This window comes from Alexandromys fortis, unplaced genomic scaffold (assembly GCF_014885135.2).
Source record: "Alexandromys fortis isolate MF-2015 unplaced genomic scaffold, M_Fortis_MF-2015_v1.1 scaffold_69, whole genome shotgun sequence".
In the NCBI taxonomy this organism is placed as follows: domain Eukaryota; kingdom Metazoa; phylum Chordata; class Mammalia; order Rodentia; family Cricetidae; genus Alexandromys; species Alexandromys fortis.
Window position 1 is genome coordinate 8,952,653 of NW_026067951.1, and position 12,775 is coordinate 8,965,427.

The window sequence follows — 12,775 nt, forward strand, 5'->3', positions numbered from 1 at the left end:
AGATCTGATCAGCTTCGTCCATGAAGTTTAGGTTCTCCGGGCAGCAGAAATGGGATCATACTTGAAAGTGTAAACTGGTTGAGAAGAGAAGAAGGCAGAGTAGAAGGAGGGGAAAAGAAACAGATGGGGTGGTGACAACAGACATTTAGATTTTTTAAAAATTATTATTTGTAGTGTGTGTGTGAGCGCACACCCTAGGCTCATGCCAAGAGTGTTCAGGTATCAATGGATGCCAGAAGGAAGCACTGCATCCCCTGGAGTTGGAGTCACAGGGGCTGTGAGTTGCCTGACATCAGGGAGAGCACTCTTAACTGTGGAGCCATCTTTTCAACTGACATTTGGGTTTGCAAGAAAGTGATACAGAGCTCTTTGGAAAACTTTATGCAAGCCCCAGTCTCTGGCCTCTATCTTTGGAGGCCCGGTCCCTATATTGGTCACATTTGTGGCTTCTCGGTTTCCCCTCGGGGCCACCCGAGAGCACAGGAATCCCATTAAACCTGGATATTTTTTTTAATTTGGCTTGCTGTGATTTGGCTTGTTTGGGATTTTTGCATCAGCAGAGAGTTCATGTTAAGAAAATTCCTAACACTTTAGTTGTGGGTAAAAATTGGCAAACACATGGCATGGCATATTGTTTATGATTGTTTTAGTTTAGTTTCTGTTGCTGTGATAAACACCGGGGAGGGAAAGTTTTATTTGGCTTAAGGGTTACGGTCTGTTGTCAAGGAAAACCAGGGCAGGAACTAGAGCAGAGACAACAGGAGGGTGCTTCTTACTGGCTTGTGTCCCCATGGTGTGCTCAGCCAGGTTTCTTCTCCTTCCCATGACCACCAGCCCAGGGGTGACACCCCACAGTGGCCTGGGCCCTCCCACATCAATCATTAATCAAGAAACTTCTGTATAGACATGATTACAGGACAATCTGATGGAGGCAATTCCTCAGTTAAGGTTCCCTCTCTCCTGGTGACTCCAGTTTGTGTCAAATTGACAAAAAGTAACCAGTACAGTTATTGAACGCCCATCCAACATTGGGGAAAGTCTAAAAGATCTGGGGGACAGAAAAGTACAAAAGATCATAGTCTTCTGAAATAGTCCATTACAGAAGTCCATAGTAATGGCCATTAATGTGGGGAATGATGAGGTGGGGGAGATAGATGGGAGTCCAGAGAACTAGCCAATATCTGGGTACAAACAGGAGCCATGAGCACATGAGAAAGTTATTGTACCAAATGGGGGGTTTGGCATGGGCCAAATATAAGTTTATATTATACATATTTAAATTATGGTTTCCCCATTGAGGAGTGGATTTCTCTCTGTCTCTCTGTCTCTCTCTCTGTCTCTCTCTCTGTGTCTCTCTCTGCTTCTCAGTTTCTCAGTTTTTGAAGCAGGGCTAGTCATGACTACCCCTGGATCTAGAGGGAAGGCTCATTCACACAGGGACATTAGGCATGTCCTTGAGAAGTGAGGAACCGTACTCAAAATACAGATTCCTCCCCTTCAACCTAGACATTGTAAAGAGTAAAGAAAGGCTGGGAGTCTCTACACGGCACTGACATGGAAGGGGAACCCTTAGCTGTAAAGAGGCCCATTTTATGATGTGTTTCCTTGCAGCTAGCCCTAGAACTGTAGGCTCAATTCCACCAAGTTCAGGCGCACCCAGCCCCTGTGAGGCTTAGGCATTTTGGCAAAGGGATGGCTCTGCCTTGAATCTGATTAGGTTACGTGGTCAATTGACTTGATCCTCTGAAGCATCATCCATGACAAGGCCAGCCCTAACTACATTAACAGGATTGCAAAGGTAGTGCCCATCTGTCACGGAAACCTTCCTGTGTTACTTCACACCCAAACTGATTCCCTACCGCATGATGAACACATCCGCTAACCTCTGACCTGATCTGTATATGTATGCATTGATAGGAAATGAGGCAGAAGATGTCCTGGGAAAAGCTTGGTAGCAGAAGTGGGGCTTCTGTTCCACCGGCTGGACAGGGAGGGGATATAGGGAAGAGAGGCCACAGAGGGAGGAAAGGTGATGGAGAACTGGCCTTCAGAGGTAGCAGGGTTTCTTTCTTAGGACGGGGTTAGCCATTGTATCCCCACAGGAGTTCACTGCAGGCTCTGCCTGAGCTAGTTGGCCTCCAGCTGGAGCCCATTCTTACTCTCCATGAATCTACAAGCTTGTGGCCAGACCTGTTAACTATCTTCATTTCTTGGTCCTGGGCTGATCTCAGAGAGGAAAAGGCCAAAGCACATCCCTTCTTCTCCCTCTCATCCGGGGTGACCCATCTCCCCAGTCTAGAGAAGACTGTATCAGCAAGCAGTCTCAGGACCCGCACTTCTCTGAGTCTCCCAGGGAACAGCCACCCAAGTTAGGAGCATGTGGTTTCTGCTGGATGGGCTCAGAAGGTTTGCATAGGAACATTTTCTATACTGGCCCCTTCCTCTACTGTGGGTTCCCTGGTTGTAACCCCCACACAACATCCCTTCTCTGATCACATGGCCATGCCCTTTCTCATTTTCCTGAACCCATACCCAAGCTTAGGATCAGTCTCTCTCTGCTTTGCAATGGTAGAACCTAGGACCAAACAGTGATCAATACAGACTCTGATACATCAGTCATCCACTCATCTCAGCTCCCAGCTCTTCTTAGCAACTGTTGAGAGAAAGGAAGGTCTAAAGGGGTTTGATCTGCTGATGAAGATGGTAAGCCACCCTTCCACCTTTGTACCATAAATTACTGCTACAAAGAATTGCCATAATCACCTTTTCAATTCATTTTTCACAATGACCCCATAATTTATAAAGGCTGGAGAATATTGACTTCATTTTCAGTTGTCATAACTGAATGAAGTGACAAGAACGGTCATTTCTCGAAAGGTCCAAAGCTAGCAAGCCACAGGGCCAAATCATTAGTGAACCACTCTGACTCCTGGTTAGGGTCTTTCTCAGAAGCTGGGGAGATGGCTCAGTAAACTACTTACCACACAACATGAGGACCCGAGTTTCAAAATAAAATCCAGAGCTGGTGGCACATGCTTGTACTCCCAGCACTAGGGCGATGAGGACAGGCTGATCCTTGGGCATGCAGGCTAGCCAGCCTAACTGAATTTGCTGAAGCTACCCCAGGCTAATAAGAGGCCTTGCCTGTCTCAAACAACAAGGCCTGACAGCTCCTGAGGAATGATACCTAAGGATTTCCTCACATTTGTTTACATATATGTGTACACGTACTGCACCAACACACATGTATTACTTGAATACACGTGTAAGCATACACAAAATAACAAACATCTTTCCCTGGGACCCAGTCTTTCAGAAGTTCAAGCAGTTTAGCTTCTTGGTCACCTCTTACTCTTCTTTCCCAACTTTTTTTTCTCTTTGGAGAAAGCCAATAAGTACTTTTCTCCGTGGCTCCTGCTATATTTCTTTGACTCTGAGTGAGTTCCTTGGTCAGAGGTAATGCTATGTGGAATAGCAAGCTGACCTGCCTTAAATCCCTGCCGACTCAGAACCGTAAGTTCAACAAACCCCTTCCTCCCTTCAGTTGCCCTTCAGTCAGGGAATTGGACACAGTAACAGAGATGACATAAGGAGAGAAACTCTTCTGTTCTCACTTCTGGGGTGCAGGGCCTGTTTCTTGTTCTTCAGAAGAGTCTCCCCTGGGTTGGGCGAGGAGTTACAGGAGGGAGGGAGGGCCACGGAGAAGCTCCTCGTCCATCAGTCTTCAAGCCACAGCAGCATTGAGGGTAAAGAAAATAAACTACCACCCCCCAACTTAACTGAGTTATTTTTAATATGGAGCTCTAAACAAATGCCTCATCTCTGAGGCCCCCTCTTCTCCCCACAGCTGCTCCATACTTAACCACACAGCCTCAAACTAAGCCTTGACTCCATCCTAGCAGAAACACACAGCAAAGCCAGCATGGTGCCATTTCATGGAAATTTGTGTGTTTTTCTAAGCTGGGTTCATGAATTCTGAGTCCTGGGGAATGTGACAAAATTGTGGGGTCACTGCGTTATTACAAGACAGGGAAACCAGACCACTTCCCACATGCCTGTGTAGGCTACACATAGTCTATACTTTGCTTCTTTAATAGACCAAGAATTTCCCCCAAAGTGAGTATATTGGCTGACTTAACTTTTGTGGCACTTCCACAACATGTTTTGTCCTTTAAAATATGCAATAAAATTGCTAAAATTGCCTTAGTATATATAGAGGGCTGGCTCTGGGACTGTCTACCCCAAGATACCGAAATACGATGATGAGGATAATGTACTATATATAAAATGGTATTGGGTGTGTATATAATTTAAGTGTGTCTCCTGTATTTTTGTTTTAGGTTTCTGAAGGCAGGGACTTACTGTGTAGCTACAGCTGCCTTGAAACTCACTGTGTAGATCAAGCTAGCTTCAGACTTGTAGGTCTTCCTGCCTCTCCCCCAAAAGTGTGCATATCACACCAGATATGGCACTTTCTGTGTGCTTTAAATTATTTCAGATGTACTTACTATACATAATACCATGTAAAATGTACTATGGGAACCAGCTGTGTGTAGTTGAATGTATTAACAGCTGTCATCCCTCATTGTTTGGGAAATAAAGACAAGGGAAACCATCTCTAAGGGTTCAGTACAGATGTAAGTTTTAAAGAAACATTTCTTGGCCAGGGGAGGAGGTGAGGATAAAAGACGTCTCATTCAGGGCTGAGCATTCAATCGTTTAACACCGCGGCCAGCTCCGTGTCTGTGTTGACTATTGTCCACAGCTTCTTATGAGGAACTAGAGCTAGAGGCATTGATAGCTGCTGGGCCAAGGAGAAAACTCATTCTTCCTAAAATGTGCTCCCGCGGGCAGTTCCTGTGCTCAGTCTATGGCTCCACCCCCATGCATACATGGACAGCGCTATCTAGACTTAGTAGGTTATAAGTTATATTTTTTCAAACACACATACACACATACCCAAAAATATGAATTTAGAAAGGAAACCTGTTGGGGAGGATATTGAGGAACGTGGAGGAGTGGAATGGAGGTGGTAGATATAGTCATATTTTGTTGTGAATATATATAGGAAATTCTCAAGAGTAAAGAACAAATATAATTAAGAAATATTTCCTCTCTGTTGTTAGTTTACTTCGTGATCATAGAAGCCACAGGTGAGGCGAGTTAATTAAGTAGGGGCAGATATTGTAACCTTTGCTTTATAACTCCTAGGTTTCTAATTACTTAAATCTATTCCCTGCTTGCACGTGACTGTAGGAGTCTGCCTACTTGCACCAAAGGGCCTTTGTGTCTATGTCACAGTAACCAGTATGATGTGGGCATCCCCATTTTCATCCAGTGTGCTGGTCCATGGCAATCTCCATGTTTCTGAACACGATCCTGAACCAGTGATCTGTTCCTAGATGAAAGTAGCTGACTTTCAAACCGTTGACCGGAACTTTCGGTTATGCTTTGAGTTCTGGCACTCAAAAAACCCAAAAACACAAGGCTCACTGAGAGAAGACCATGGAAGAGGGGCAGGTGGCAACAGTCCCCTGGAAAAGGGCAGCAGACTAGGACTGCTTCGGGTGTGGCCGACAGACCCCACAGAAGTCTGTGCAGGATGCTGCGGTGTGGCGAAACTGAGCATGCTTGGCTACTGGGGTGCTGATGCACCTGACTCCCTTTAAATGACAAGGAGTGAAGCGCATGACCTACCCCAGAGAGTTAATCTAGATGATTAGATAAAATAGCTATTAGGAGGACGCTTCACTCGGGGCTGGGACTGTGGCTCTGTTGATGGAGTATTTGCCTAGCTGTCATGAGTTCCTGACTTCAGTCCTCAGCACTGGACAAACCAGATCTGGTGGTGCGGACCTAAGACTAATATTTGGACAGCAGAGGCAGGGGGATGAGAGAGTCAGTGTCATTCTAAGTGAGTTTGAGGCTAGCCTGAGAACATAGGCTCCTGTGTCAAATAAGTAAAATTATATCAATGTACCATCAAATAAATATATATTTTAAAGATCTCTCCAAAAACTTCTCATAGAAGTCTTTGTCACTAGGGACTGTGTCTGTGGGAAAGGAGCCCATCCATGAACCCTGGGTTGGGGACACAAAGCAGCGTGTGTTCTGCCAGGTTCCCAGGTATGTCACTGATGGGTAAGAGCGGGAAGAGCTGCTCTTACCGACTAACCCAACAAGTCCAGGCAGACCTCAAGCACGGAATAAATAGCAGCTCTGACCAGCCCAAGGCTTCTCCTCACCTCAGAACCCTTGGCTTAAGCTCCGTGAGAGCAGGGCCTCAGCACCCTTCCCAGGGGACTCTAGATGACACCAACGGTGCAGCAGGGAACCAAACGTCTGAGTCTTCACCCTGAGATCGCTTTCTGTCATCTGTCCAATCCATTCAACACACACACACATGTGGCAGACGCTGCGAGGCAGGAACCACCACCCTTAATAGCTGTAAAATCGGTGCTTAAGAAAACTGACGGTGATTGAGCTAAGGAAGCTGTGCCCCGTTCTCTCCCATAGATCACGTCCCAGAGAGATGAGGTGACCCCACCCAGACTCCTTAGTTCCCTGGGGGACAGACAGCCTGTTGTGTCCACACCATGGAGGCTCAGGTGTGAGGAGGGTAAAATCAGGTTCTTGCAAGTCCCAGGTCACAGAAGAGTCTCTGCCATGGTCTGTGTTTCCCAGCCTGTTAGACCGGTTTCTTTGGGAGTGTTTCACACACAGAAGCCAAACGGTCATGTAAGGATTGGGTATTTTGTGTGTCTGCTCCTAGATAAAGCCCTGTGGATGCAGGAGTCGACTTTAACCATTTGTCCTGAACACCTGAGAAGGAATATCGCTATTCACACACCTCCTCCCAACACTTGTACACACAACCACACAAACCCGCAAACACATATGTGCATAAGTATATACGCACACGTACGTATACAAGGCACACACATGAAGACATTTCATACATACCATTCTGGTTTGCTTTTCCTTTCTATGGTAAAGACTGTGACGAAAAACAACTTGGGAAGGAAAAGATGTATTTGAATGTATAGTTTCTAGACCATCTTGGAGGGAAGTCAGGGCAGTATCAAGGCAGGAACTGAAGCAGAAATCATGGGTGTTAGCTGCTTACGGGCTTGCTCCCAGTGGCTTGCTCAGTTTGCATTCTTATACCTCCCAGGACCTCTTGCCCAGGGGTAGAACTGCCCCCAGTGTGCTGGAACCTCTGACATCAATCATTAATTAAGAAAGGCTCATCCCCCCTCCCCCCAGATTGACCTGCAGGTCAATCTAGTGGAGGCAACATTGGGCAGGTTTTTATCGCTCCTCTGGCACCTGCAGAAGCCTTCAGCTGGCCTTAACGAAGGGCTCGCACTACTTAGCCAGGGCCCTAGTCATTCTCCCTAGGAAGAGTCCATATGTTCTTGAGGATATAAACCGAGGGGACATGAGCTAGGACACACCCTAGGCCAGAGTCCTCCTCTACTACCCAAGCCCAAAGGCTCAAGCCTGCCTGCACGCCTGCTGGATCCAGTCTCTCCTTCTGCTAACCACAGACTTACCTCCCTCCACACTGGTTTCCAGATGTTCCTCATCAACAAATCTCACTTGCTCAGTTTAGGTTCTCTCCCCCTGAACACATAGCCTGTGTCGCTCACAAGGGCAGCCACCTGCGTCAGTCGCTGGCTCCAGGGTCAACCACCATACCTGGAATAGAGCTGGTGCTATCTTCTCTTCTCTTGATGGTCTGTCAGAGTTTCCTTCTCATGTGTTCCCCTGCTTTGTGACAAGGAGCAAGCCCTGTATGTAGCCTTCAGCTACTCATGAAGGAATAATTGCCATTGTTTCTTTATTACCTAGGAGCCTCATGTGAGAGGCAGGTGTCATAGCTACAGGCAATCATGAAACGGTGACATTTCTAGTCCCCATTGCTCTCCTTCCTACACAGTCCCACACAGAACCACACTGGCACATTAATTCAGCTAATGAGGAATGGCGGGATTGAAGTGGGTTTGGGCAGCACATGACACATTGTCTCCTTTTTCAACCTATATAGGTTGACTCTCTGAGGTTCTCTGGAATGGCCGTCATCACTGATGACTTCCACCCTTGGAAGTTAAGCCATGCAGTTGACAACTCACTTACTGAGGCAGGAGACTTGGTGGGAAGGAATAACGAAACCATTTCCATGCCTATCAGAGGAAGCAGCGCCCACGTGACAGGAGGCAGGAGAAGCCTTTCCTATGACTCCTAGTCATAGGTCTTTCCTTCTGAAGATACCATTTCTTCATCTGGAATATGGAATGTGGGCTTCACATGATTGCCTTTTCTGTGCTATGACATCGCTCAACAAGATACTTTGTTTTTGGTTGGTAGTGGGGATGAGGGTCAGGGCCTTACACATGCTAGCTTTATCCACCCCTGAACTTTATCCCCAGCCCAGTTCAATTCCTTCCTTCCTTCTGCTCTGGCCACTCTTTCCGTGTATGTTGTTTGTGTGTGTGTCGTGTGTAGTCATTCATGTGACATCCAGAGGTTGATGCCAGGTGTCTTCCTCTATCGCTCTATTGCTTCCTCTGTTGTCTTATTGTTCAACCCAGGGTCTCGTGATGAACCTGGTGCTCATGGATTTAGCTCTAGCTTTCCAGAAAGCCCTAGTGATCCTTTTATCTCTACCGCTCCGGTGGTGGGACTATAAACACGTACCTGACTTTTTACAAGGATCCTCTGCTTTCATGGCAAACACTTTGACAACAAAGCCATCTTCATAAATGGCTTTCTATGAAGTTTCATAGATTCCTTTCTAAATAGAGTTGACATTTTAAATGAAATGGCATTTTTTTAGCCGAGTGGTGATGGCTCACTACTTTAATCTCAGCACTCAGGAAGCAGAGGCAGGCAGATCTCTGAGTTTGAGGCAAGCCTGGTCTACAAAGCAAGTTCCAGGACAGCCAGAGCTACACAGAGAGACCCTGTCTTGAAGCACACACACACACACACACACACACACACACACACACATACACACACACACACACACAAAACAAACAAAAACAAAAAAAGGAATGACATTGGTTGATGTTCAAAATCTGCTAACATTCAGAGACTTGGCCTATTTGATTTATCTACAACCTCAAAGTAGATGTGATTTTTGGTGTTTCTGTTGTTGTTCAAATAAGAAAGATATGATAATGAAAAAAATGAGCTCTCCATTCACGTAGATACTGTTTGAGGCTTCCACCAAAGGCAAACCAGCTTGTCCTTGAGTGTGGGGCTTATCATACAGTAGCCATGTTTTCTGTTGGTCTGAACTTTTTACTTTGGCCTTAACTAATCTCCTTAGATATTATAGGTGTATCATCTTTGCTTATGGATGAAAACATTGGGACATATCTGGCTGGATTAGCAATGAATCCAGAAGCAGAATGAGAATATCTCCTAACATTTAATGATAAGTATTACTTAACCAAAGGAGCATAATAACACAGCGATTATTAAGTATTTGCTTTAATCACAGGCTCTACTAAGATGAGAGAAAAAAGACTTTTCAAGTATAGATGTATATCTTCAAATATTCTTTAAAAATAAACAAAGGAGCTGTGTTGAAGCTTGTTATTAAAGGCCCCACCTTTCCTGTATCTCTCACCAAGCAGGATGCTGCCTTACTCTGTTATCCGGGTTGGAATGACATTCTCCACCCAGAACTGGTTTTCAGCTTCATTGAGAAATTGGTGACTTAATATTTATTGAGGCCGCTGTATTTTTCCAGCACGGAGATGAAACAGCACTCCTTCTTGAAGAGCTTTTTGGGAAATAAACTATCTAACTGGAGCCTTTCTCTTTTCCTCTCTCTCTGCATCTGAGGCTTCCTGGACACAGTGGGGGAGTCGAAGTGGCATGCCAAAGGGTCTGAGTAGTCTGAAGTAAAGTCTGGCTTCAGTGCAGAGTTGAGGGGCATGCTCCATCCATTTACCTGGTTGAAGCAGAAAAGGTGGAATTTGTTAAGTTTCTCAGAAAGAGAATGATTAAGTTTGTTCCTATGGTTCAGGCAAGAGTGGAGGATAGAAGCCCAAAGGGGCTGACTTGAAATTCATCTTGGGCACTCCATGACAAATGTCCACTCACATGTCCACCCACCATTGAAAAATCTTAAGGACTACCCCATGGTGTTGAGGTCTTAGTCTAAATCCTATTGCTCCAGATTGTGTAGGGATGGGTTTCCTTCCAGCAGGCAGACCACACACAGAAGGCCATGGGTAGGGGTGTCCCTAGTGGATTAGTTTGCTTAGGGCTGACACACACACACACACACACACACACACACACACACACACACACACACAAAAACCCAGGGGGTCAAATTACTATCACAGCTGGACTTTGCCGGCCACACATTGCCTTCCAGTGCCCAAGCAGCACCCAGGCAAGATGCTCCAATCTCAACTGTTTCCCACCCTAAACATGGACTGAATGTCTCTTATCTCCAATGGAGAACAGTCTGGAGAACACTGGACTTGGCTGCGTAATTGTAGGTCTCACTAGGGGAGATAAAAAGCCTTTCCTCTCGCCTCTAAAATCACACTTCACATACATGTTTGTTTGTTTGTTTTTTTATAAACGATGCCTCTGCAGCAGAATGCAACCCAGATCTTTCCTTTCTGGGTGCTAAAGACAGTCCTAGCCTCTCTTCTTGCCCTGGGCTGCAAGTGGAATGAAGACCATGGTTATATCCAGAAAGTCTTAGTGCTTTTCCCTCCCTCTTTCCATCAAGCCCACCCTTAGGACAAGCTTGAGAGGAGAAATCCTCATTTGAATCCCCGCCAGCACTGCTGAGGAGAGCCCCCAAGGCAGCTTCTTCTATACCTGTGCCTCTCCAGTGTATCTCTGTAAAGTTGGGGAAGCACTCTTGAGACCACCAACTTGGTCAAAGCCTCTATGAAAATCAGTCACAGGGGAAGTATGTCCCAGGCAGATGTTTCTGCAGTGGGGTGGTCTGCCATCAGGGCCAGGACAGGCTGGTAGTCTCTGTCCCATTGCCCCCATACCACTTCCCATCAGTTTACCCAGAATCTTCCCATCCATCCCAATTACTTCATTTCTTGTCTGCAGCTGGTCTGTCCCTCCCTGGGAGGAGCATCTTGCCTGAGGGCAGATAGAGGGTGGAGAGCCTCCTCCCTTTGCTTCAACTGCAGAAAAGGAGGGGGTTCCCATGCCAGGGCAAGGCTACCTATAGCTCAGTCCTCCAACAGACACGGCCTCAGAACCCAGCAGCAGCCCTGTACGCTGGACCACAAACCCCAGGAGCAGTAGACTGACTACTGGTTGACAGCACGCGTCAGAAGCTCAGCGAGGTACAGAGAACACAGCCATGTCTCACGGGTTTCCTAGAGAGCAGGTGGAAGAGTTCCACGCAGCCTTTGATAGGTTTGACAAGAATAAGGACGGCCACATCAGTGTCCAGGAACTGGGCGATGTGATGAAGCAGCTCGGCAAGAACCTCTCAGAGGAAGAGCTGAAGGCGCTCATCTCCAGGGTGGACACCGACAATGATGGCACCATCAGCTTCGATGAATTCTTGGCAGCCATGGCCAAGTACAAGAGAGGGAGCACGGAGCAGGAGATGCGGGCCGTGTTCAGTGTCTTTGACAAGGATGGTGACGGGCACATCACTGTGGACGAGCTCAAGCAGGCCATGAAGCAGCTGGGAGAGGAGATTTCGCAGGAGGAGCTGGACAGCATGATCCGTGAGGCTGACGTGGACCAGGATGGGAAGGTGGACTATAACGAGTTTGTGCGCATGCTCCAGGAGAAGTGAGCCTGCCGGGGCGCAAGCCCCATCCCATCTCGATCTGCCTGACTCAGGCTCAACAGGCGCTGCGCCTTCTTTCAGGGCTCTGCTTTTGTGTTGGGGTTATAAAGGAAAAGTCTGTGTTGGTGCATGGGAAACTACCTCATGAATGAGGAAGACTCTACTGGTCCTGGATGCGGTACCATCTGGGGCTGCTCACTAGTCCCCTCTCTGCCTGCTGAGACTCTGGGCAAAGGATGGTGTCTTTGGGCTGGTCCCTCCTCTTCCTCCTGCTGTGGACTGGGTGCTTCCTACCTCTCAGGGCTCTCATAATGGTTTAAATAAAAGGAATGCAAATTCTGTGTGCTTGGTGTTTGATTAAATAAGGAATTTCCAAGGGCTTCCAAAAATATCCTCTTTGGAGCGGCAATCCCTTTCACAGAACTGGTGGAAGAGCTGATCGAGAGGCCCTTTGGTCTAGCTCCTGCCTTCCCTGGGTTCCAAGCTGATCGAGAGGCCCTTTGGTCTAGCTCCTGCCTTCCCTGGGTTCCAAGGAGGAAGGGTGAGTAGTGGCATGTGATGGAGGGTGTCAGCTGGAGGAATCGGGTGTTTTGAGGTTTAAGGTCTGCCTGAGCCACTGGGTACCAGTGCCTGGGCTGGGCTGGGCTGGGCTGGGCAGAACCCACTGCATTCCCACCGAGGAAGGACACTAGCCTTCTCACATAGCCTGTTGTGCATTAACCTTGAATAAAAAGGTGGTGAGAAATGTCTATATTCGTGCTCTGTGCAGGTCTATGTCCATCTGCATAAGCCTGTGTGTGTGAATTGTGCGTGGATGCGTTTGTCTATATTATCCATGTATGTCCACATGGGTTTATACATGTATATATGTAGATGCATGCATGTGTCCCGGTGTGCATCTGTATACGTGCATGTGATTTTGTGTGTGCATTCTGTATCTGAACTATATCAGCCTATAGATTTTTTTTTTTA

General features: G+C 46.9%; 1 protein-coding gene across 2 annotated transcripts; it reads left to right on the forward strand.

Annotated features, from left to right (window-relative positions):
- Positions 1-11,123: 11,123 nt before the first annotated feature.
- LOC126506795 (calmodulin-4-like) lies at positions 11,124-12,083 on the forward strand. 2 transcript variants are annotated; one of them, XM_050150609.1, is made up of 2 exons: positions 11,124-11,389; positions 11,429-12,083. In XM_050150609.1, the coding sequence occupies exons 1-2, from the start codon at positions 11,363-11,365 to the stop codon at positions 11,807-11,809; spliced, it is 408 nt and encodes a 135-aa protein (XP_050006566.1). In that variant the 5' UTR covers positions 11,124-11,362; the 3' UTR covers positions 11,810-12,083. The 2 variants fall into 2 exon arrangements, with proteins under 2 accessions (XP_050006566.1, XP_050006564.1); XM_050150607.1 differs by having other exon boundaries at positions 11,124-12,083.
- The last annotated feature ends 692 nt before the right edge of the window (positions 12,084-12,775 follow it).

Excerpts from the sequence above, each read along its gene's own strand:
- LOC126506795 (XM_050150607.1), top strand. The coding sequence starts at position 11,363 with ATGTCTCACGGGTTTCCTAGAGAGCAGGTGGAAGAGTTCCACGCAGCC.